This window comes from Scardinius erythrophthalmus (genome assembly GCF_964197995.2).
Source record: "Scardinius erythrophthalmus genome assembly, chromosome: 24".
Lineage (NCBI taxonomy): Eukaryota > Metazoa > Chordata > Actinopteri > Cypriniformes > Leuciscidae > Scardinius > Scardinius erythrophthalmus.
Genome location: NC_138244.1, coordinates 2,350,212 through 2,375,693, shown reverse-complemented (window position 1 = coordinate 2,375,693; position 25,482 = coordinate 2,350,212). Strand labels below are relative to the sequence as shown.

The 25,482-nt window shown below is 40.1% G+C and overlaps 1 protein-coding gene across 1 annotated transcript; it reads right to left on the bottom strand.

Moving 5' to 3' along the window:
* Window positions 1-231: 231 nt before the first annotated feature.
* Window positions 232-24,704, bottom strand: LOC308684558 (uncharacterized protein). Its single transcript, XM_081355823.1, has 14 exons — window positions 23,887-24,704; window positions 20,501-20,588; window positions 20,048-20,105; window positions 17,763-17,847; window positions 15,630-15,726; window positions 15,416-15,549; window positions 15,239-15,306; window positions 13,134-13,250; window positions 11,641-11,730; window positions 5,241-5,357; window positions 2,153-2,284; window positions 1,958-1,986; window positions 1,803-1,846; window positions 232-1,582 (listed from the first exon to the last, which is right to left on the bottom strand). Coding segments are annotated over exons 3-14 (954 nt in total). The 5' UTR covers window positions 20,087-20,105; window positions 20,501-20,588; window positions 23,887-24,704; the 3' UTR covers window positions 232-1,580.
* Window positions 24,705-25,482: the final 778 nt, after the last annotated feature.

The following is a 25,482-nucleotide window of genomic DNA, read 5'->3' as shown; positions in this document are numbered from 1 at the left end:
ATTCTCACTAGCTTGTTTAATTTATACCAGCAAATCTAGGAGTGTCCCTTCACTCTCGTGAAACAATAACAATCATTGGCGACTAGACATATGGATCAAATTCATGCTTACCCTCCAACAGAATCGTTTCTGGAACCTTTGTTGTCCTTGGTCTTGCAAAGATTATTATAATGCTCTGTCTATCACTAATAGAACTGTATTTGTAAGCTGAAGTAAAACTTAACAGTCTTTAGAAATAAACATTTATTTAAACAAAAGGTTAAATACTGGTAACACAAGGATTAATATTTGTAGCAAATCATAATATTTGTAGCAAATCATAATATTTGTAGCAAATCATAATATTTGTAGCAAATCATCAAAAAGTTACAGGTTATAAAACTTCAGCTTATTCAATCTCAACAGGGCAGTCCTGTATGAGTGAATATTACACAGGCTAATTACCTTGAAGCAGTTCAAGAAATAGATGTAAAAAATAACTTGTTCTCATCCGAGGTTTCTCAAGTTATAATAATACAGCAGAGCAATTTAAACAAAAAGAATTTCAGTTAAAAAAACTGAGCTAGAAGAGAACTAATTTCTCACTAGGGATGCAAGCGACATCAAAAATGCAACAACTAACAGTCAAAAATGCAGTCATATATATATATATATGGAACTGGGTTACATATATATATTAACTCTCTCTCTCTCTCTCTCTCTCTCTCTCTCACACACACACACTCTCTCTCTCTCTCTCACACACACACACACTCTCTCTCTCTCTCTCTCTCTCTCTCTCTCACACACACACACACACACACACTCTCTCTCTCTCTCTCTCTCACTCACTCACACACACACACACACACACACACACACACACACACACACACACTCTCTCTCTATCACACACACACACTCTCTCTATCACACACACACACACACACACACACACACACACACACACACACGATTATCAGACGTGCTGCTCTTTAACACTCAGAAACCAGAGCTTGTCAAACTGAGCTCTACAATGAAGGATCAGAAGATTGTCAAAGGTTTCATAACAATATGATTCATGCATTATATTCCACATATGAAGTCAAATGAAAGCTCAATTCTGAGTGTGTGAATGAGTGTGTGTGTGTGTGTGTGTGTGAGTGTGTGTGTTTGAGTGAGTGTGTGTATGTTTATTCAGTCATAAACACAAGTCTGAGACTAATAATGTTTGGGTTTAATGTTCTCTTTTTTTCCGTAAAAGTTTCTACTTGTTTATGTCAATCTTGTTGGTTTCTATATTTCACATTAAAGATAAAAAATGTAAATCTATTTTTCTTGGATTATTTGTTAATGTGAAAAGCAGATGTGTGCAGATGTTTTACAGCCACTGTTCATCTAGAAACACAAGTAATCATGAGTGACATGAACAATCTAATTATTTTTATACATTTAGGAATATTTTAAAAGATTATAGAGTTGAGTGTGTGGTTTTGATTCTTTATATTCCCGTGTTCTGTAGAATAAAGTTCCTGCGATCTCTGCAGGTCCAGATGAAGAAGATTCAGATTCGGTCACACAGGATGAGTTTATAAAGCCGCTCCTGACAACATCAACACACAAAACACACTATCACAAAACACATCCAAGGAAAAGAAAAGAAATGGCTGATATATGCACAAGTTTAACATTGTATTTTTACAGTTGGTTATGGCATATAGCTGTGAACGAGTTATTGTCTGTTGCTGACCGAACTCTGCAAATCATTTATTGTCAATATTTCACTGCAGAAAGCTTTCAGACTGAAGTACTGTGATACTCACACTGCTCTCCGTGTCTGTACACGAGTAAACAGGCTTCTGAACTCCTGTGGAGAAACACACACTTTAAGATCCGCTCAGATATGAGCCCACAGAACATTAATATCTGTCATGAACAAAGTCTCTAAAGCTGCTGTGATCAGAAATAAAACTGATACCCGTGTGTGGAGCTCTCGTTCAAGGAACTCTTTGAGGAAAAAATAACATGATGTAATTATATAAACTCACTTATGAAAGATTGCATACACTAATACTCCAGTGACACAAAACTTGTGCATCATTTCCAAATATATATATATATATATATATATATATATATATATATATATATATATATATATATACATAAATACCTCTGATACATTGCAGTCATCAAATCGACGCCAGATTCCATCTTCACATTTGATGTCTGCATTATGGTATCCATCATGATATGAGCCAGAATGGTTTATAATGGCATAGAGTTCATACTTGTGGAGGGAAACCTGCAATATAACAGGAGAAACTCAGTCAAAAATAATGCAACTGTGTCAAATGTAATATTACAGCTTTTTTATTGTGTTTATAATTAAACCCATTACAGTATTTTAATCAAGTCAGACATTTCTCAGTAACTGCTGAAGAGGTTGGATTCACAATTCCTCTCCTGGAACTATATAATGAATTGGAAATCATAGTGTTAGAAGTCTGTTTAGTTTCATTGTGTTTTGGTTTTCCCTGTTCCATCGGTTCAGTTTTCCCTGTGTTCCTGGCCATTATTAGTTTCCATTGTTTCTGATTAATCACACACACGTTTCTGCTCCAGTTAAGGGGATACTTCACCTCTGGAAAGATGAATGTGTATTTAAAATGGGTCACTATGTAGAAGAAATTATTTTTGAATTTGGAGCTTTCTAGACTGAGAAAAGCTAGAAAATGTATTTTTGGCTCATGTGGATGAAAGACAACAACTCCCAGAATGCACTTGCTTCGCTGCCCTAGGAGGCCACGCCTACTGGTAAGAGAGCGCAGTTAAACAACAAGGTTAGGCTACTAGTGAGTCTCCATGACGAGTCTGCTCGGGATATCGAGATCGGCAAAAATGTCCGGGATTCGGCTTTTACGTTCTACAGTCGCCATTCATCATGTTTACTGTGGCGAGCAGGACGAGGCTGAGGCGCGAGGCCGGTGTCGTGCCGAATTTTGACTCCTGCTAAATTATTACCCCCCTAGTATTGGTAGGTTTAGGATTAGTTGTGGGGGTGGGGTTAGGATTAGGGGTGGGGTTAGGATTAGGCAATCAGGTACTGACTTCAACGAGGGGGGTAATAATTTGGCAGGGGGTTGAAATTCGGCACAACACCGGTGGCGTGATCACTGATGAGCGACTGTGAGACGCACCGGTCTAGTATCTCTCACGGAGGAGCAGGAATTTTCTCAGCAATGTTAAAACGCACATCAACCGATCACTTGTTTAGCGTTCATGCAAACACTACATTCAGATTCGCCGATCGGAATGAATTCAGTTAGATTGAAACAAAAGGTGTGCATGTAAACAATGAATGGCGACCGCAGAAAGCAAAAGCTAAATCCTGACATTTTTGACGATCACGACGGCCGGACATGTCCGGGAAAAAGAGGATGGTAACCCCTACTACTCAGCTTTCTCCTACTATTCAGCTTTCTCCACAGAACAAAAGCCTGCTAGCTTAGCTTCCAAAGAAAGACGGCTGACACTGTGTGCATTCTGTGAGTGAGATCCCTCTATGGATGGGTTGAACACATGCGGGACAGCTCCTCCTACTGGCTGGAGTCTCTCGCCTCTGGCCAAAAAATCATCCGATGACGCAAAATTACGATTTTTGCAGACAAAAAATACATAAATCTCTCGTCTCAGGGGGATATGAGGGAGGGAAGCACGGTAATTCGAAAATACTACAGGTTTTCTACTGATACAAAGCTTAATGCTAAATCCTGAAGTATCCCTTTAAGTAGCTGACGTGTTTCTCAATACCAAGTACGCAAAGTTTGGACTTCCCAAGTTCGTCTCAGGAGAACAAACTTCCAAGGATGGGAAGACAAAAGTCCAGTAATTCTGCGAATGGAACAGCAGCGTCCTTGATAACGTCACGCAGCTCGCACTGGCTACTCCGGTTATCTCTGTATGTAGCTATATTTTAGGCAACAATAAAACAAAATATGCTATAAAACACAACTCTATCTCTTTTCGTTTTCATTTTAAAAATCTTAAACAACTTTAATATGAGGTTCAGGCAATATGTGCATTATGATATGTCATAAAACACAACCCTGTCTCTTTCTGTTAAATGCCAGTTTTAATGATCAATAATAGCCATTATAAAAGTAAAAGTAAAAGGTATAAGCAGCTATATAATAAGAAATAAAGCAAACAATTCAGTCAAACAGACAAAGTCAGCGCTCTAGTAGGCTACAGCGGTAAAGTTAAATAGCCTAAATATATAAAGTTATGAAACTTCACTTTGCCCTCAGCAAAAACTATTGGCACGGAAACAAATGAGAGATTCAGAGAGACTAAAGATCGCTCCTTAGATATACACAAGACGAATTATATTGCATGTTTAACCACTACACTACAACCACCACTGTACTTACGTACACAGAACAACAAGTGTCTTTAAATGACCTCATTTGTGTAAAGAACAGAATACCATGTTCAGATGCTGCTAGAATTATCTATACTGTTGACATTCACTGATTATCCATAGAACTATGAGTACTAGTGTTTCTGTATCCTAAGTTAGTTCGAGGCTGGATACTCTTACTCGTTTTCTATGGCATAAGAAAGTGTGGAGAACTTAAGGAAAATCTCTGTCAACTGATTGAACTTCAACTTTGACTCCAAGTCTTCATTGAGCACACTGGTCTAGTTATGGGGTCTAACTGTGATTCCCCTACACTGCAGTGCAGGAGTAGTTAATCTGTTCCCCAGCACTGCACAGTGAGGGTGTTTCCTTTATTGGACACATGCAGCTCGGGTCATCGATCCCTCTACTGACCAGCCGATGAGTTCATTCAGCAGGGTCAATAAGGGAGACATCCAACACGTGCAGTGATGGCGAGGCTCCTAGAAAAGCTTGATACCTATCACGGGTGTCAATCTCTGTTCCTGGAGGGTCACAGCCCTACAGAGTTTAGTTCCAGCCCTGCTCCAACACACACACACACACACACACACACACACACACACACACACACACACACACACACACACACACACACACACACACACACACACACACACACACACACACACACACACACACACACACACACACACACACACACACACACACACACACACACCTGTTGTTTTCTAATAAGACTGAAGGACTTGATTGGTTGGATCAGGTGTGTTTAATTAAGGTTGGAGCAAAACTTTGCAGGGCTGTGGCACACTTAACCCATACATTAGTTCAGTACCTCAATATGAGGACGAATGATCACTTCCAGGTCACTTTTTCTGTAGCCATCTGAGGTGATCTCAAACCTCCTTAACTGAATAATCAGTATTTCTGGAAAGCTGATCATCTCACTTTTCTGTTGAGAAAACAATATAGATCATAAGACATGGCAGTATTTAATATGAAAACAACCCAGCATGAATGAGTTGTGCTATCTTTCTTCAATATATTTATGAAGCAAACATAGCATTTAACAATTAAATGCGAAAACAAATTATTACAACAAACCAAAGCATATCTCACAACTACATGGACCTGTCACGGTTTTCAGGTTCTCTCTCTCTCTCTCTCTCTGTCTCTCTCTCTCTCTCTCTCTGTGCGCATGTGCGGCGTGATTGTGGGGAGCGCGTGAGCAAGGAGTGTGTGGAGTTGTTGAGTGAGTCTAACTTTTCCTTTCTGAGTTTATTATTTATTTCTTTATTTTGAATATTGCTGTAAGTTAGAGGAGAAGGTGTTATAGTGGCAATTTTTGTCAGTTTATCTGATAAAGATGGGCTCAAATTCCGATGGTTTTTCCTGTTTGTCTGCTCGGCACGCGTGCAAGTGCATGCCGTCAGATGAGTCAGTGTCTATTGAGAGTGTTTTGGTCGCTATTGGTCGAGAAATAGGTGCACAAAACATAATGTCCGCTTCAAGAATGAATAAAGCAATTGTCGTTTTTCTGAAGGAAATCGAAATGGTTAGTCAATTGGTGGAGTGTGGTTTGACTGTTCAGGACGTATTTGTTCCAATTTTACCTTTGTCTAGTCTTTCTAAAAGAGTGATGTTGTCAAACGTACCTCCGTTTATTTCTGATAAAGCGCTCGAGTCTATTTTAGCTCGTTATGGAAAATTGGTTGGACAGATTAGAATGATTCCTCTAGGACTGAAAAATCCGGAGTTGAAACATGTCATGTCTTTCAGACGTCAGGCTCTGATGATATTAAGCGCTGAGTTTGAAATGCTTGATGTGTCTGTTAAATTGACAGTGTTTGGTAAGGACTATACAATCTTTATCACTACTGAGAATATGAAATGCTTTGTTTGCGGAAAATATGGCCATATTAAAACAGGTTGTCCTGTGGTTAAAGAGGCTCAAAGCACAAAGAATGGTTCAGTGCAAGATTCAATTGTTTTGGGGAATAATGAGTTGGTCAAACCGACTACAGAAAGCGCTGCTGCAGTTGATTTGAATGCGGGAATTGACGCGTCTACTGAAATGAGAGAACAGTTGCCTCAGCCACAGGGTGGTAATGTTGAGATTATAGAAATGGATGCGATCATTCCTGATGCTAGACAGAGTGAAACGAATGACCCTGTAGAGATTGTGGAGGAGGCAGAACAATCTGGAGAACAAGATGGGTCTAAAGTGAGGGATGTCTTGGATGAGGTGCAGGCATCAAATAGGGATATGTCCCAAAATGATGCTGAACCAATATCACAGGATGTTGACAGTGATCTGGATAGTGAGTGTTCAGACTTAATCACTGATGAATTGGATGAATTCAATTCTCAGGAAAGCACTGTTGGGCGATTAAAGAGGGTCCGGTATTATAGTTTGGAACAGCTGGATGAATTCTTGAATGCTACAAAAAAACAGAGAAAACCAAAGATTGAAACGTATTTTCCTGATTTGAAGCTTTTTATTGATTCCTCTGCTATGGCTATGAAGAAAGCAACACTTGAGGAACTAGATCAGCCTAAGCGTTATCGTTTAAAAAAGTTTGTAAGTGCTGTCAGAAAAAGAGTAAAGAAAAGTCCTTAAAGAGGTAGTCTATTATGTATATGAAATTACATCTATATTGGCATTTATTCATTTTCTCTTTTTTCATCCTGATGGTATCCTTTAATATCGGATCCTTAAATATAAATGGATGTAGGGATATACGAAAGAGAGTGACTTTATTTAAGTATTTACAACTTAAAAAAGCAGATGTAATTTTGTTGCAAGAGACTCATACTGATGCCTGTAATGAGATAGATTGGATAAATGAATGGGAGGGCAATATTAGTCTTAGTCATGGTACGAACGTGAGTGCTGGTGTTGCGTTTTTATTCTCAAAGCGTGTTAAAGATAATCCAGTTTTCTTAGAAATAATACCAGGACGCCTTCTTAGAGCTGATATAATAATAGGCAATAATAGTTTTTCTTTTTATAATATCTATGCTCCTAATATAGGAAGTGAGCGCTGTGATTTTTTTCTGAAACTTTCTGAAGAATTGTTGAAGTGTTCAGATGATAAGATTGTTGTTATAGGTGGTGATTTTAATTGTACGGTAGATTATAAATTGGATAGGAATCATGAAGAACCTCATTTTGGTTCAACAGATGTTCTTAAATCTTTAATTAATAGACATAGTCTTGTAGATTTGTGGAGGGATGTTTATCCTCAAGTTAAACAATATACTTGGCTGAAAATTAATTCAAATCAGGTTTCTGCTGCCAGATTGGATCGTTTTTATATTGAGGAATGCAATAAAGGAAGATTTTTTAGTAATCGTATCTCCCCTACATCTATATCAGATCATCATTATATTTCTATGTCTATGTCTGTCTTGTCACCTAAATCCTATAAGTCACAGTGGCACTTTAATAATACATTACTTCAAGATCAAATCTTTGTGCACTCTTTTGGTCTTTTGTGGAAGTCTTGGAGAGAAGAGAGAGGTAGTTATTCATCTCTAAGTCAATGGTGGGGTCTGGGAAAAGTCCAGATAAAGGTTTTTTGTCAACAATACACAGCAAATAATACTGAGAACTTGAAAGTGAAGATGAACATGATAGAGCAAGAAATTCTTCAACAAAGCCTCCGTAATCAGGGAGGAGGGGAAATCATTAAAGAGAACAAAGGTCTTTTGAAGGATTTATTGGAAGAGCAGGAGAAGGAGACACTTGTCAGAACAAGATATGTGAAGTGCAATGAAATGGATGCTCCAACTGCCTTTTTTTTCGGACTGGAGAAAAAATCTAAAGAGCAGAAATTTTTTCACAAACTGAAACTTCCTAATGGCAAAGAAATAACCAATCAACGAGAAATTATAGTTTCTGCTATTTCTTTTTATGAAAAACTTTATCAGTCCGAATTTTGTGATGAAGTAGCAGTTGAAGAACTTCTTCTAGATCTTCCACAGTTGCCTAAAGAAGAAAAGATGGAATTGGAAGAATTCTTGACTTTTGATGAGCTTTCAAGTGCTGTGCAAGAGCTGAACAGTGGCAAATCTTCTGGTGTGGATGGTCTCTCTGCTGAGTTTTTTAAAAGCTTTTGGAATGTGATTGGACATGATTTGTATGATGTTTTTTTGGAGTCCTTTAATCAAGGTGTTTTACCCCTAAGCTGTCGGAGGGCAGTGTTGACATTAATCCCTAAGAAAGGAGATCTTGGACTTTTGAAGAATTGGCGCCCTGTGTCGTTGTTGTGCACTGATTTTAAGATACTGTCAAAAGCTATAACTAATAAGTTGAAGAAATGTATGACAACTATAATTCATGAAGATCAGTCATACTGTATCCCTGAGCGGACAATTTTCGACAACTTGTTTTTGCTAAGAGATATTATTACAGTTGCAAAAAAACATCAAATTGATATTGGACTCTTATCTTTAGATCAAGAAAAAGCTTTTGACAGAGTGGATCACTTTTATTTATTTAAGACTCTGAAGGCCTTTGGCTTTGGACCACAATTTGTCTCTTGTATTAAACTGCTTTATAGTGAAACATCTAGTATGCTTAAGATTAATGGTTGTTTAACCAGACCTTTTGCAGTAACAAGAGGTATACGACAAGGATGCCCTCTTTCAGGACTTTTATATTCAATTGCTATTGAGCCTTTGTTGTCACATTTGAGGAAACGATTGTATGGATTTTGTATTCCTGGTTTTCCAGAGATCCCACCTGTAAAACTTACAGCTTATGCTGATGATATAACTGTTTTCATAAGGAACATTGATGATATGGCTGCTTTGATTTCTAGTTTGAAAACTTTTCAAAAAGCTACATCTGCTAGAATCAATTGGGATAAATGTACATCCCTTTTGTTAGGTGAGTGGAGGGATATAGATCCTCCTCAAATTCCACAACAATGTGAATGGATCAAAGATGGTTTTAAAGTTCTTGGAGTATATTTAGGATCTGATACTTACATGAAAAATAATTGGGAAGGATTATTTGATAAAATTGTGGGGAAATTACAGAAGTGGAGATGGATTCTCCCGAGGTTATCTTTTAGAGGGAGATGTTTAATCGTTAATAATCTGGCAGCCTCAATGTTGTGGCACAGATTTACAGTGTTGAATCCCCCTGAAGTGTTATTGACTGGTATTCAAAAAGTCTTTGTTAAATTCTTTTGGGATGGTTATCATTGGCTTCCTCCTGGAGTTTTGTATCTCCCAGTTGTAGAAGGGGGTCAAGGACTTATAAATCTGGAGGCAAGAGTTAAGACAATGAGGTTTCAAACATTACAAAGGCTATTATATTGTTCAGATAAAATACCCTGGATTGCAGTAGGTTTGTCTGTTTTGCAAAGTGTTGGGGGTGTTGGATTAACTAAGCAGTTATTCCTAATTGAAAAATCTATCCAAAATCCAAATCCAAGTGTTTCTTCTTCTAACTTTTATGTAACTGTATTAAAGGCCTGGCAAATGTTTAAAAAATTGAGAGATGATGATAAACATTATGGTGTTTTAGAACCATTGTTTTTTAATCCTTTCTTTAAAAGGAATTTTTCCATTCTGAGTTCAGTAATTGACAAGTTTTTAAACTCAGGAATAGCTACTGTAAAAGATTTAATTGATTTTTCAAAGGGTCAATGGTATACGGCTAAATCTATAGCTAATAGAGTTGGGCTTCGATCAGAAAGGTGTGTTGAAGGGATAATTGGAGATCTTAAAAAATCTTTCCTCAGTCTTTCTTGATTTATGTAAATAATTTTATTGAGAATGATGAAAGGCCTATGACTTTTCCAGATCTTCGAGTTAACATAATGTTTGATCTGGATGAAGATTTAAATGATACTTTAGTGAAAAGATTTGAAGATGTATTGTTTCATAATGTCGACAAAAAGATATTATATTGTATGTGTGTAAAATCCTTGTTTTCTACTCAATTGAAGAGACGTGTTGATACAAAATGGAGAGAACATCTATTAATTTCTTCGGAAATAACTCCATCATGGAGGTGTTTGTATAAGCCCCCTATTCCTAAGAGGTCTGGGGACCTCCAGTGGAGAGTACTCCATTGTGCTGTGGCAACTAATAGTTTTGTATCAAAATTTAATGAGATGGTTTTATCTGCATGCCCTTTTTGCAATATTCTTGATACTGTTTTTCATTTTTTTTGTGATTGTTCAAGATTAATTCCTTTGAGTTGTTGGATAAAATATTTACTAAGCTTGGTTTTATGTTTACAAAAAATATGTTCATTTTTGGGGTGAAGTATAGGAAAGAATGGAAAGTACAATGTACACTTGGTAATTTTCTAGTGGGACAGGCAAAACTGTCTATTTTAAAATCCCATACATGTAAGAATGATGGAGAAGATGTTGATTTGCTTGGAATGTTTAAAACTCTTGTAGAGTGCCGGGTTGTTATGGAATATGCATACTGTAAATTAACAAATAACATGCACTTTTTTTGATGTGAGGTGGAGTGTGAAAAGTGCTCTTGTGATAAGAGATGAGCTTGGAGAGTTATTGTTTAATTGGTGAATTGTAAAGAATGTGTTTAAATTAGTTGTTTGATTAAAAGAGTTTTAAAAGTCAAAGTCTCTCTCTCTCTCTCTCTCTCTCTCTCTCTGTCTCTCTCTCTCTGTCTCTCTCTCTCTCTCCTGATTGAGTCATCTTTATCACCTGGTCCTCAATACCACTAATCTGTGCCTTTTCTGTTCTGTGTTGTGTTGTGTTGCAGCTCCCAGTTGTTCCTCAGTCCTGTTCCAGTGTGGATGATTGCTAGATCGGATCGGGTTTATGGACTGTCTGTTTGCGGCTCTAATTGTTGTCCTGGATCTCCTCGACTCTCCTTACATGTGTTTAACTGGCTTTGCCCGCTGTTCCCATTTGTGTTTGGCTAATAAATTCACCTTACTGCATTGGGCAATTTCATCTGTCTCGTTCATCCCGTCTACCAGAGGACTTTGTAACAAATCAAAAGAGAAAAGGAGTATTTGCTTTATCATGAAATGGATGACTCATTTTTTTTTTATAACTTGGCTCAGGATAGAAAATGCTATTGTGTATTTTCTTTTTTATTTAAAGTATGGAAGAGTTTATGTACTGCAGTTTTTAACCCAAATTAAAATGATTTACTTAAATGTGGATTAAATACAAACTATATTTCACAATTTATCTCACATTATAACAGATATTACATGTAGGAAATATACTTGCCTTTTCCCAGTCTGTCGTGTTTTTACAATCAAAACAATACAGCTGATACTCTCCACACATTTGATCAACATATTCCTTTAAAGCATTTTCCTACATTGGAAGAAATATATAAAAAAAATAAGATAAAGCACAGTTACACTGTTCATTAAATTAATGTGATGTGCTTGTACATGAATATGCATTTAAATACAGACATTTATTCAACAGAGTCCCACTGAAGCCGTGTTTCAATAGAACTCTATAGTAGATCCCGATACCTTTGATTAGCAATGGAGCAAAGATTCATGTTGATTTGATAAGAAGCTCTAAATATGTAATTTTGAGTCACATCGGCTATGCAGCACCATACGCAACAAACTGCACTGTGTATTCTGACACCTTTCTATCAGAACCAGCATTAACTTCTTTAGCAATTTGAGCTACAGTAGCTCGTCTGTTGGATCGGACCACACGGGCCAGCCTTCGCTCCCCACGTGCATCAATGAGCCTTGGCCACCCATGTTCACCACTGTTCCTTCCTTGGACCACTTCTGATAGATCCTGACCACTGCAGAGCGGGAACACTCCACAAGACCTGCAGTTTTGGAGATGCTCTGACCCAGTCGTCTAGCCATCACTATTTTGCCCATGTCAAACTCGCTCAAATCCTAATGGTGCCCATTTGGCGAATACTTGCCACACAGAAATGAGAGCGATGTCTTTAGAAAGCAAAAAGTGTCTATTTTTTGAAGACAGTCATTTCGAAAACAAATATTAAATATTAAATAGCCAACCTTTCATTGAATATTAGAATGTTTAGACCAGTGTTTACTGTGAAATACAGCATTCCTGAATATCTGCTCAAACGTAGATGTTTATAATGTGCTGAACAATAATGTTTCATAGAGTAAATGGTCTCTGCGAGCACTGTGAGTTTGAGTACGATGTGCATTTGAAACATTACATGTTTTTATTCCACATGTTTAACTCACTTCATAACTTCCATTTGCCTTATTTCAGTGACTTAAACAAATAATCACCAACCACGCATAAATATAATTTTGTCAAAACTACAAACTTTGACATACATGCTGCTCGTATATTATTGTAGCAGAGTTTGTGCTGAATACAGCGTAATCAGATAATAACAGAAATAAGCACAAAAGTGAGGGCATGTCAGAACACCTCAGACGTCAGAGGGTTAATGAGCGCCATTTGGGTAAGAAAAAGTGTTTAATTGTTTACTGGACGAAGTGTTTAAATGAACTAAATTAAATGTTATATTTTTATATGTTGTTGAATAAAATAATCACTTTATCAAACTTCTAGTTGCCAAGACATGCTATTAAGAACAAATGAGACAATATTTAGAATATGAATCTAACTTTCACTATTAGCTTCATCATGGGAATGACGAATCTCTCTAAACCACTGAGTATAAACCACTGACAGTAAGCATTAGTTAATCAGATATATTTGATCAGACATAGTCAGATGAGCAAAGATCTGCTCACCACTTCCTGAGAGTCCTGAAGAGGCACTGACAATGAGAGAAAATCCTCCCTGGTTTCTCCTGCATTGTGTTTGCATGACCTGCATATTATTGTCTTCTCCATAGTGCCCTTAAAAAGCTACACAGATGTGAAGAAAACAGACTTTAGTGATGATCCACAGATATACGTGTGCTTTCACTGTTAAAATGATCATTCTCTGCAGTTCAGCCTCTAGCACATTAGACTCCTGATAAACCTTTAATTGTGTCTCATGCCAGCAAATGATAGTCAAGGATCTGTGTGAAGTAAGTTTGTAGAGGAGATCTAAACCAGATATGAGGCAATAATGTCTCTGAGCGTTCTCTGAGAAACACTTCCAGAGCTGAACTGCTGTGAGATGATGATAGATGGTCCTTATGAAAGAGACAAAAGATGACAGTGTGGCATAATGAGCCAGAAGCCCATTTGTCTGTTCTAGTAAATTCTGTGACGTCATTAATCTGCGCTTGCATTAAGGCTTGATCACTTCTTCGGTGAACTCTCGCCTCTCTGTTTGCGTTTCTTGGTGCTGCGCGCTGCTGTGACTGACGCTCCGAGCGGGATACTGCTGCGACCCATCATGTTCCACTACAAACGCGGAGTTGACTTCCTCCATCTTTTACCGGATGGCTGCCGAGCGGGTGTCTGTGCCCTTCAGGTGCGGGTATGACCGGCTTTAATGCATTGTGGTTGCCTTGATAAAATGTAGCAACTGTTTAGATAGCAACTCTCCTGTAATGTTTTTTTTTTAGTTTGTGAATGGCACTGCTGTGAACTATTAAAGGGATGTCTATTTATGTACCTGACCCGCAGCTACGTGACGGAGGACTGTAGTTGTGCAGTGATGTCACCGCTGTTTTGACGATGTTCTGATACTATGTTCAAGTCAAGTCAAGTCATCCTCATTTATATAGCGCTTTTAACAATGTAGATTGTTTCAAAGCAGCTTTACAGAGATAAGCGTATAATTTAAGGTAAGAGAGATTGTTTTGGCTTTATAGCGGTTCTTTAATAAAGTTATTTTCCAGCTAAAGTTAGTTTTGATTGATTCGCTTCCGTCGCAATGATCATTTGTTATTAAATTAGCGGCCGCTAAGACGACACCATTCTCTCTACACAGACTTTAAACGCGAACCTGTGAGAAACGCTGATGGCGTTCACATGCGCATTAAGAATATTACCTGCTTACACACACTTCGATTCCTTCACTTGGATGCTTTGCCCATATTTAAGATTTCAAACTGGCTTGTGCTCTGCTTAGTTTGCTAGGATTTTTCTTGCTTTGTCGTCTTGAGGTTTTGTTTTGCAGAAGGATTAAGTTCCTTTTTTTTTTTTTTTTTTTTTATAATTGTTCCCATGTTTTGAACTGTGTATTTTTGGTAAATATATTATTTGTGTGAATCTTGATTTATTTTGTATATTGTTAATTCATTTGAAATGTTTTTGATTTGTGTATGTGTATAACATACATACGTTTCTATCTTTTTTTTTGGGGGGGGGGGGGGGGGGGATTTTGGTTAAAGATTATTGGATTTGGTTATTTTTATTATCAATTCTTTTCTTTATTGGATTGGGCCTATCAAGGGTTGACATTACATTTTATAAATTTTTTCCTCTTTGTGTGGTGTGTGTGTGAGGTGTGGAGAGTGTGTTTTCTTTTTTGCGGCCTTTTTTTGGCATAGGAAATTGATCGTTCTCCTCCTTTTGGTGGTGGTGTCTACACCGTGTGCCGTGACTGATCACTTCACTGGGGCTCTTGTGCTGTGAGTGTGAGCGTGTGTGTGAGGGGAACATTTATATATCTCTGGCAATGGCACAGCTTTCTTTCTGTTAACATTGTATTTGAATGTTTGGGGCTTGTCCCCTTTCTGTGTCTGTTTTTTTTTTTTTATAAATTATAATAAACTTTTGTAATTTTGCATGAATACCTGTGTCCCCATGTCTTCCTGTCTTTAGTGGGGAACCTATGCGTGGATAATACTCTCTGGGTGAAATTCCCAGGGTGGCGTAGTCTAGATCAAAACATAAGTAGTGTTCTCTTTCCCTCGTGGTTGCCACAACAGAATAACCCAGAAGAAACTAGTTACCTCAGAGGATCCAGGAGTCTTTTCAATGATCAACTGTAGAAGTTCTGCTGCGTCTCGTTGTTCATGAACTTTGGGTTTGATGGAGAGAAAGCAAATAACAATCAAACACTTATATTGAGTAACTTTCATCAGCAGAAACATTGACTGAATGCTGGAAACCGCAATAAAGAGACCAACCGCCTGTAATGCCGAGGCTCTTCGTGACTCCAGCTGCTGAAACTGCAGTTTTCTGTTGTGTTTCTAATTCACTGAACAACTTCTTCAACTCTTCAGCCAAGCTATCATCAGATGAACCGACTCGTCCTCCCAATCTACAGAAGACATTGAGTGTTTATCGATCGGCTGTTTGTCATGTTGTTTCCACTGCTGGAAGTGAAAGATGTTTCTTTACCTCTGGACATGTTGCCTGAATCCCTTCGTCATGAAGAGCGTCTGAAGAACTGCATTCAAGCAGGAGGAGGACCCTTGATTCTCCAGCCCACAGTATCCTGATATGAGAAACACATTAACACTGGACTGACGTCCATCCAGCTGACCAGAGAAACTCCAGAAACACATCCGGCAGATCTTACAACATACAGAGCCATCGAGTGTCCATCGAGATCAGAAACTTCAAAGCAAATGTTGGCTAGGTTTAAAAGTGAGTAGGTCTGGATATAAGAAAGCACGTCCAGAAACATCGCCAAGCTCCGGAACATGATTCTGTTTCTGATGCAGAAAGTTAGTTCATGCTTTCATGACCTCTAGACTAGATTACTGTAATTACTAGCCGGTTGTCCTTCATCCTCGATAAACAAGCTACAATTAGTTCAGAATGCAGTTCTTACTAGGTCAAGAAAATATGATCATCTCTACACTGGTTACCTATTAAGTTCCGTATCAATTATAAAGTATTGCTACTGACCTAAAAGCCCTAAATGTTTTAGATCCTGTGTATTTAACTGATCTTCTATCGCCCTACAATCCATCACGCTCTTCAAGGTCACAAAACTCTGGGCTTCTGATAGTACCCAGAATATCTAAGTCCACTAAAGGAGGGAGAGTGTTTCCACATTTAGCTCCTAAACTCTGGAATAGCCTTCCTGATCATGTTCAGGGCTCAGACTCACTCTCCCAGTTTATATCTAGATTAAAGACACATCTCTTTAGCCTAGCATTCATATAATGCATCTCCTAACCTTATACAGTTATACCAGATCAAATGCACATGGTTATCCTTGATTAATGTTATGAACAGCAGCTACGCTAATTATTTTCTATTTGCTTCTGTGTTTTATCTCGGGACGCCCATCAGAGGTAACTAGAGAGTATTTCAGCTCCAGTTTGGATCCAGCCTCTTATGAAGACTTCAGATGACGCTAACTCTGAATCAACATCACCAATGCTGCATCTTTCTAAATTTCATAATTATTTGTTTACAAACAAGTATTCATTACTTCAATGAGCTCGTTGTTTCTGCCTTATTATTACATTGTTTAAATTAATAAATGTTTCGCTAACTGTGATTTGTATATGAACATTTCTGAAATCCATAACTAAGACAGTTACCGCTGATAACAGATCACTGTAAATTGTAATCTTTGGACTCATGCATTTTCTGTAAAGCTGCTTTGAAATTATGTGTATTGTTAAAAGCGCTATACAAATAAATGCTAATTGATTTAAATTGAATATCAATCAATATTCATCAGCTTTGACAGCAATGAAATGAAATGTGAGAAAAGTAGTAATCTATGACTGTGTGTTAATAATGTCCATCTTCAGAAAACACTCCCAATATGAACGGTTGTGTGAACTGCAGAGAACAAACTCACTGAAGATCAGACTGTTCCTCACAGAAAACAAACCGGATCATTGTGAAAAACACAGACAGTAACGTGAGGCATCAGTAACGTGAGACGTGGCGCTTTTCCACTACAGTACCAGCTCGCCTCGACTCGACTCGGCTCTGTTTGGTTTTCCACTGTGTAAAAGTTGTACCTGTACCTGCTTCCAGGTACTTTTTTTCGTACCACCTCCGGCGAGGTTCTAAGCGAGCTGAGGCGAGCTGAGGCGATACTAAAATGTGACGTGAAAACACGGCAGACTGCTGATTGGTCAGAGAGAATCGTCACTATTCACTGCGTCATCATTGCACGCGCCAGACGGAGTATCCTGAATAAAGAACAGCTAAAACAAAAACAAAAACATCCAAAAACAGCATACACTCGATTTCCTCCATTTTCCTGTGTGTGTGGGTAGCGGGTGTGTGTCTCGCGTAAAAGATTAAGTCACGGCAGTTTCCTGCGGCGTCGCTATGACGACCAGGTACTATTGTAAAGGTACTATCTGCAATGGAAAACGGAGCGAAAAGCGAGCCGAGCCGAGTCGAGCTGGTACTGGTAATGGAAAAGCGCCAGAATCTTCTCCACAGGGTTTCAGGGACAGAGAAAGTGTTTTATTTCAGTACAGCTCTACTCTAATCATGATTCACATGCTCTTACTGATGGAGATGTTCAGATCAGATGAAGGGTTCATGTCTTACTTCTGTTCTCGGTTGTTGAGTCAGTCTTCTTTGTGTTTGAGAGACTCTGGAGATGATCATCTCTGGGTTTCTGTGTCTTCTGGCTCTGAAATATGTTTTAGAGGAACTTGATCAAACTCAAAGACTGTTTACACACACAATATATCTGACTAAATGACAGAGTCAACAATGACACTTGATTGAACATCTTTACAATCTTGCACATCTCGTATCTTCACACCATAGACAATTGCCTTCAGATGACCCCAAAGATAAAAGTCTAAGGGGGTCAGATCGGGAGACCTTGGGGGCCATTCAACTGGCCCACGACGACCAATCCACTTTCCAGGAAACTGTTCATCTAGGAATGCTCGGACCTGGCACCCATAATGTGGTGGTGCACCATCTTGCTGGAAAAACTCAGGGAACATGCCAGCTTCAGTGCATAAAGAGGGAAACACATCATCATGTAGCAATTTTAAATATCCAGTGGCCTTGAGGTTTCCTTTGGGGTCATCTGAAGGCAATTGTCTATGGTGTGAAGATACGAGATGTGCAGCACCTGAAACTACGGATACTGGATGCCTGTGCTGGCATTTCTCCTGCGGTGTTGCTATCAGTGTGTGAAGAGTGGGAGAACAGGGTTGCATTGACAATCCAACACAATGGGCAGCACATTGAACACATTTTATAAGTGGTCAGAAACTTGTAAATAACTCATGAACGAATAAAGTTACGTTGAAACCAAGCACACCATTGTTTTTCTTGTGACATTACCAATAAGTTTGATGTGTCACATGGCCCTCTTCCTATTGAAAAAACAAAAGTTGTATCTAAGATGGCCGACTTCTAAATGGCCACCATGGTCACCACCCATCTTGAGGAGTTTGCCCCCTCACATATACTAATGTGCCACAAACAGGACTTTAATATCACCAACCATTCCCATGTTATTACGGTGTATCCATATAAATGGCCCACCCTGTAGATCAGGGATAGGCAACTCCGGTCCTGGAGGGCCACTGTCCTGCAGAGTTTAGCTTCAGTCCTGATAAAAACTCACCTGCCTGTATAGATTTAGTAATCCTGAAAACACTGATTGCCTTGTTCAGGTGTGTTTAATTAGGGTTGGAGCTAAACTCTGCAGGACAGTGGCCCTCCAGGACCGGAGTTGCCTATCCCTGCTGTAGATCAAGAAAATATGATCATATAACACCAATTTTATCATCTCTACATTGGTTACCTATAAAGTTCTGTATCAATTACAAAGTATTACTAATGACCTATAAAGCCCTAAATGGTTTAGCTCCAGTGTATTTAACGGAACTTCTATCGCCCTACAATCCACCGCGCTCTTTAAGATCACTAAATTCGAGGCTTCTGGTCACTCCTAGGATATCTAAGTCCACTAAAGGAGGGAGGGCGTTTTCACATTTGGCTCCTAAACTGTGGAATAGCCTTCCTGATATTGTTCGAGGCTCAGACTCGCTGTCTCAGTTTAAAACTAGATTAAAGACGCATCTCTTTTAGCCAAGCATTCACATAATACTTACCTTTTATACTACAGTTGAATCAGATTGAATGCATTAATATTATGAACAGCAGCTACGCTTATTTTTTCCCATCTGCTTTTCTGTTGTTATCTCGGGATGCTAGTCCTGAGGTAAATACAGATCGTCAGCTCCAGTTTGTATCCAGCCTCCCACGGAAACTACAGATGCCCCAACACCTGTGCAGAGACGACTCGACGCCTGATAAGAGATGACTCGACGCTGGCAATATGTTTATGCCCTAAATTAATACATGATTAACTAACTGTATTTTTCTATGTACATTTCTGAAATGCACTTTCTGTAAAGCTGCTTTGAAACAATATGTATTGTGAAAAGCACTATACAAATAAATTTGAATTGAATTGAATTGAACTCTGAGTGCATTACATCAGTGTTACTGCACAACTGCCATTCGTGACTCTCTGTTGCTGCATTAATATGAATTTTATGAATAAAATTAATATTAAAATTAATATTTTTTATGGAGTAACCATTTTATAAAAGCAATAAGCCTCTTGAAGTGTTTCATAGTGAATTTAGATTTATTTCCGCTTCTAACAACGGCCCTCAGCTGTTCTAAACTCACTGTAAAACACGGCTTCAAGAGGCTTATTGCTTTAAACTACTGTAACAGTAAAAAATAATGGCATGTCAAATACCAATTATCTGTAAAATATCTAATGTAAAATTATGCTCAAACGAAGCTCAAACGATGTGTGTTCACAATGAAACCCCTAATAAAACACACACAACCTCTCCAGCAGCATCTGGGGTCACTTTACTGGCCATCATCAATCGCTGAACTGCACGTCTGTGGAGGAAAATAAAACACTCTTTTAAAATAGCAGTTGATAAAACGAGTAGTTTTATCCATAGTAGGAAAAAAAATTATGACAATTAAAACTATGGAAGTCAATGGTTCCAGTTAACCGTTTGGTTACTGACATTCTTCTAAATATCTTCCTTTCTGTTCAGCAGAAAAAATAAAGGTTCATACAGGTTCGAAACAACTTGAGGGTGAGTAAATGATGACAGAATTTTCATTTTAAAGTAAGTATCCCTTTAAACATTCCCTTCCCACTCTTCGCCCCATAGCCTACATAAAATAAGTCAGCGCTCATAATAGTTCCACTCTCCCGGGAATTTTGTCAATTTTTTATCAAAATTCTCTCTGAAATGAAATCTTTCATAATGTTGTTCGCTTACCCGTCCTCTTCAGATCTTCCGCATCAGCTCATGTAGAACTAGAAAGTTTATCTCGTAGTCAGGTCCGAATCTTCAAGATTGGGTAACCCTGTAGGCATTTTTGAGGAAAAGTTGTTATACCACATTTTTAGAAAGTTCAATGTCTCCTGAATAAGGATCCACCGTATAACATTGAAATAAGGGTCCCATTTTCTTGTAATTGTCATTGAAACAATAGGTGCAATATTCACAGCCAAAACACTACAGGTGGATAGGGTAAAAAGTTTAAGTTATAGATATCACCATAAAACCTTTCCAGTTTTTCACTTACATAGAGACAGACATTTTTTGTATTACAAGTTTTCTGAAATGTCATGTTTACATATGCAAATGAGGCATACCAGTATATATATATATATATATATAATTCGAGGGGCAGACATACCAGTGCGCGGTTCTCCCTTTCGGGCTAGCCCTGTCTCTTCGCGTCTTCACAAAGGTTGTCGAGGCAGCCCTTGTTCCTCTCGACGACTGGCTGATCCTAGCTCACTCTCGAGACAAGGTTTGCGAACACAGGGACCTAGTGCTGCGGCACCTAGCTTGTCTGGGCCTTCGGGTCAACTGGGAGAAGAGCAAACTCTGCTCCGTGCAGAGGATCTCTTTTCTCGGTATGGAAATCGACTCGGTCGCCATGTGCATGCAGCTTATGAGCGTACGCGCGCAGTCACTGCTAATTTGCCTTCGTCAGTTCGAGGGCAAGAGTGCGGTTCCACTGAAACTATTTCAGAGGCTCCTGGGGCATATGGCATCCGCAGCCGCAGTAACGTCGCTCGGCTTGCTTCATATGAGACCGCTTCAGCTTTGGCTTCACGATCAAGTCCCGAGGTGGGCATGGCAACACGGCACGCTCCGAGTCCCAGTGACTGCCGTCAGACCTTCACCCCGTGGACGAACCTCAGTTTTCTATGGGCTGGAGTGCCCATAGAATGAGTTTCCTGGCATGTTGTTGTATCAACAGATGCCTCCATAATGGGCTAGGGCGCCATGTGCAATGGACATGCTGCTGCAGGCTCCTGGACAAGACCCCAGCGCCTTTGGCATGTCAATTGCCTCGAGTTGCTGGCTGTACGTCTCACCCTGCACCGCTTCTGTGCGTTGCTCAGGGGTCAGCACGTATTAGTCCGATCAGACAATACCGCCACAGTAGCGTACATCAACCGACAAGGTGGTCTGCGCTCCCGCCGTATGTCGCAACTCGCCTGCCACCTCCTCATATTGAGTCAGAAGCATCTGAGGTCGCTTCGAGCCATTCATATCCCGGGAGACCTGAACCGTGAAGCTGATATGTCTCTGTTTCGGCCTCTCGCTGGAGAATGGGGACTCCATCCCCAGTCGGTTCATCTGATTTGGGATCAGTTCGGGGACGCACAGGTAGATCTGTTTGCCTCCCACGACTCTTGCCACTGCGACCTGTTTTATTCTCTGACCGAGGGCACGCTCGGCACGGATGCACTGGCGCACAGCTGGCCGCGGGGCCTCTGCAAGTATGCGTTTTCCCCCATTGAGCCTTCTTACGTAGACTTTGCGCAAGATCAGGGAGGACGAGGAGCAGGTAATTTTGGTTGCCCCGTATTGGCTCAACCGCACCTGGTTCCAAGAACTAGTACTCTTCGCGACAGCACCTCCCTGGCCAATTCCTCTGAGAAAGAACCTGCTTTCTCAGGGATGGGGCACCCTATGGCACCCTCGTCCCGATCTTTGAAACCTCCATGTGTGGTTCCTGGACGGGACGAGGCAGGTTTGAGTACCCTACCACCAGCGGTGGTGGCTACCATCACTTCCGCTAGACTAGAGCATCGTCCACGAGACATGCCTATGCGTTGAAGTGGAACCTCTTTGTCAACTGGTGTTCTTCTAAACTTAAAGAACCCACGAAAGGCCCGATCAGTGTCGTGCTTTCCTTCTTGCAAGAAGGGTTGGAGCGAAGGTTGTCTCCCTCCACCCTGAAAGTGTATGGTGCCGCCATTGCCACACATCATGATGCAGTTGATGGTAAGTGCATTGGAAAGCACGACCTGATCATCAGTTTCCTGAGAGGAGCGAGGAGACTGAATCCTCCTCGCCCTCCTCTCGTTCCCTCTTGGGACCTCTCTGTGGTTTTAACTGCTCTGCAGAGTGCTCCCTTTGAGCCTTTGCAATCAGTGGAGCTTAAGTTCCTGTCAATGAAGACAGTGCTCCTGGTTGCATTGGCCTCCATCAAGAGGGTAGGGGACCTGCAGGCATTTTCGGGTGACGAAGTGTGCCTGGAATTTGGACCAGCTAACTCTTACGTGATCCTGAGACCCCGGCCTGGATATGTGCCCAAGGTTCCCACCACACCCTTTCGAGACCAGGTGGTGAACCTGCAAGCGCTGCCCTTGGAGGACGCAGACCCAGCCTTGGCACTGCTCTGTCCAGTACGCACCCTCCATACTTACGTAGACAGGATGCATTGTTTCAGGACTTCAGACCAGCTCTTTGTCTGTCATGGTGGGAAGCTGAAGGGAAAGGCTCTCTCCAAGCAAAGGTTGTCTCACTGGATAGTGGATGCCATTGCTTTGGCTTACCAGCAGCAAGGTCGACCATGCCCCCTTGATGTGACGGCCTGCTCCACCCGGAGTGTGGCATCCTCTTGGGCTCTAGCGCATGGCGCCTCGCTAACAGACATATGTAGATCTGCAGGCTGGGCGACACCTAACACGGCCTCTGGGCAACCCCCACGTGTGTAGTCCACTGTAAGCCTCTCTGAGCATGTGTCTTTCCCTCGGCAAGCTACCTTGCCACCCCTGGGTTTGAAATATTCCACCTGCAGGTGGACACCCCAGTGATTCTCAATATGACCCCCCTGGGGTCATGTGTATTCCAAGTTCCCCCCTTCGGGCTGGCCATAATTGCATATTTCCACTGATATATGCTTCCCAGTGTACCTTGGCATAATTCCAGCAGCCATTAAAAACTATCCCTTTCATGTTAATGTTGTTTTTTCATTGTTTACATGTTTAAATATTCTGAGAATGCATAGTTTTAGTTGTAATGTTTAATGTTTAAACTTTTTTTTGGCAGCCATTTTGTTTTTATTGTTTATGCCAAAACAGTGATGTTTACAACTTGTTATACGGCAGAAATGGATTCAGCACCTAAAAATCATATAGAAACAACACTTGAAGTACTTTTCCTCAAAAATGCCTACTGCATCTTATCCAGGGCTATTTATCTATTTTGGGACCTGACTATCGTGTTTGACGCCTATTTTAAAGATATTTTTATGATTTATTGGGGAAATAGTTTACCTAAATCAGAAGATTAACACATCGCATTGCCGGCTGTAAAGCCACATCTCCAATCACTTATTATTATTACGTACGTACCTGAACTGTCTTTCCGTGATTTTTCTCTCCTCGGACTGTCTTGCTTTAGTCTTGCTTTCAGTCACTCTCTAAAGTGTGTCTTTAACACGTGACCAGAGCCCGCGCCAGCCGGTAAAGTGCTCGTCGCCGCTTCGATCAGTGAAGTGGATCCAGTGTTGTCTTGTGGCTCGCGCAGTCTTCACTCTTCACACGGACGCGCGCTTCAATCTGTTGTGGAGACTGAGCTATTCGTTTCATTCTGGTGAAATCACAACAAAATGTGCAAAACAGATCCACCCACCCACACACACACACACACACACACACACACACACACACACACACAATTATACATACAAATGAACCGGTTGTGCTATTACCATACAGCAAAAAAAAAGAGGTTGAAATGAGATCAGATCCAGATGGATAAAGAATTCTTGTTTATTTTTGTTACATTTTAATCTTACACATGTGTAACAAAAAGCTTTCTCTGTATTGAGGTTTGACTGTAGTTATTAAGTGTGTTTGGTGAAAGCAGCACACTTAATGTTCTTCTTAAGTTTTCTTCTTCTTCTTCTTCTTCTTCTTATTCCCGGGAGATAAATTTTGGCCAGCTCCTGCGCCTAGGCCCTTTGAGACAGAGACACCGTTCCAACTTTAAAACGTACGGTCAGTACCGGTGTAAGTTGCTCGCGAAGATGACATCACGAGTCCATTTCGATCGTCCGCCATATTGGATTGAACAGAAAGCAAAACTAAACTTTGATGACGTTTGCACAGGGCGTTTCAAATGAGCGGTTATTGTCAGTGAAGTCCACTTCAACTGATATACCGTGCTCAGGGAGTAGGGGAGCAGTGAACACTGCATATGGATCTGTCGAATGGAACGCACCTTAGATGTGTAAAAACAAGTGGAAAGCGCGAGCGCGCCGCTGTCTCCTTTCCACAAGCGCTTGCTGTCCCGTGGCGAATTTAGTGATCTTAAAGAGCGCGGTGGATTGTAGGGCGATAGAAGTTCCGTTAAATACACTGGAGCTAAACCATTTAGGGCTTTATAGGTCATTAGTAATACTTTGTAATTGATACAGAACTTCATAGGTAACCAATGTAGAGATGATAAAATTGGTGTTATATGATCATATTTTCTTGATCTACAGGGTGGGCCATTTATATGGATACACCGTAATAACATGGGAATGGTTGGTGATATTAAAGTCCTGTTTGTGGCACATTAGTATATGTGAGGGGGCAAACTCCTCAAGATGGGTGGTGACCATCACATATACTAATGTGCCACAAACAGGACTTTAATATCACCAACCATTCCCATGTTATTACGGTGTATCCATATAAATGGCCCACCCTGTATTTATGGAGATGAAAAATAATAAGGCGCCCTGTACAGCTATGATCAGCTGTTCGGCCGAGCATTCAATGTTGTTACGCTGCAAGCTGATGGTTCGTTGCTGCCGCGCTCTATCACTCGCACACCATAAAGAGCAAATTGTTTTTTAATGTTTCAATTTCGTGATTAAAATGACATAATTTGGAAGCGGATAATTTCTTCACAAACAGCTCATTATGACTCAATGTTAGAATGCTGCACCTACACTCGAT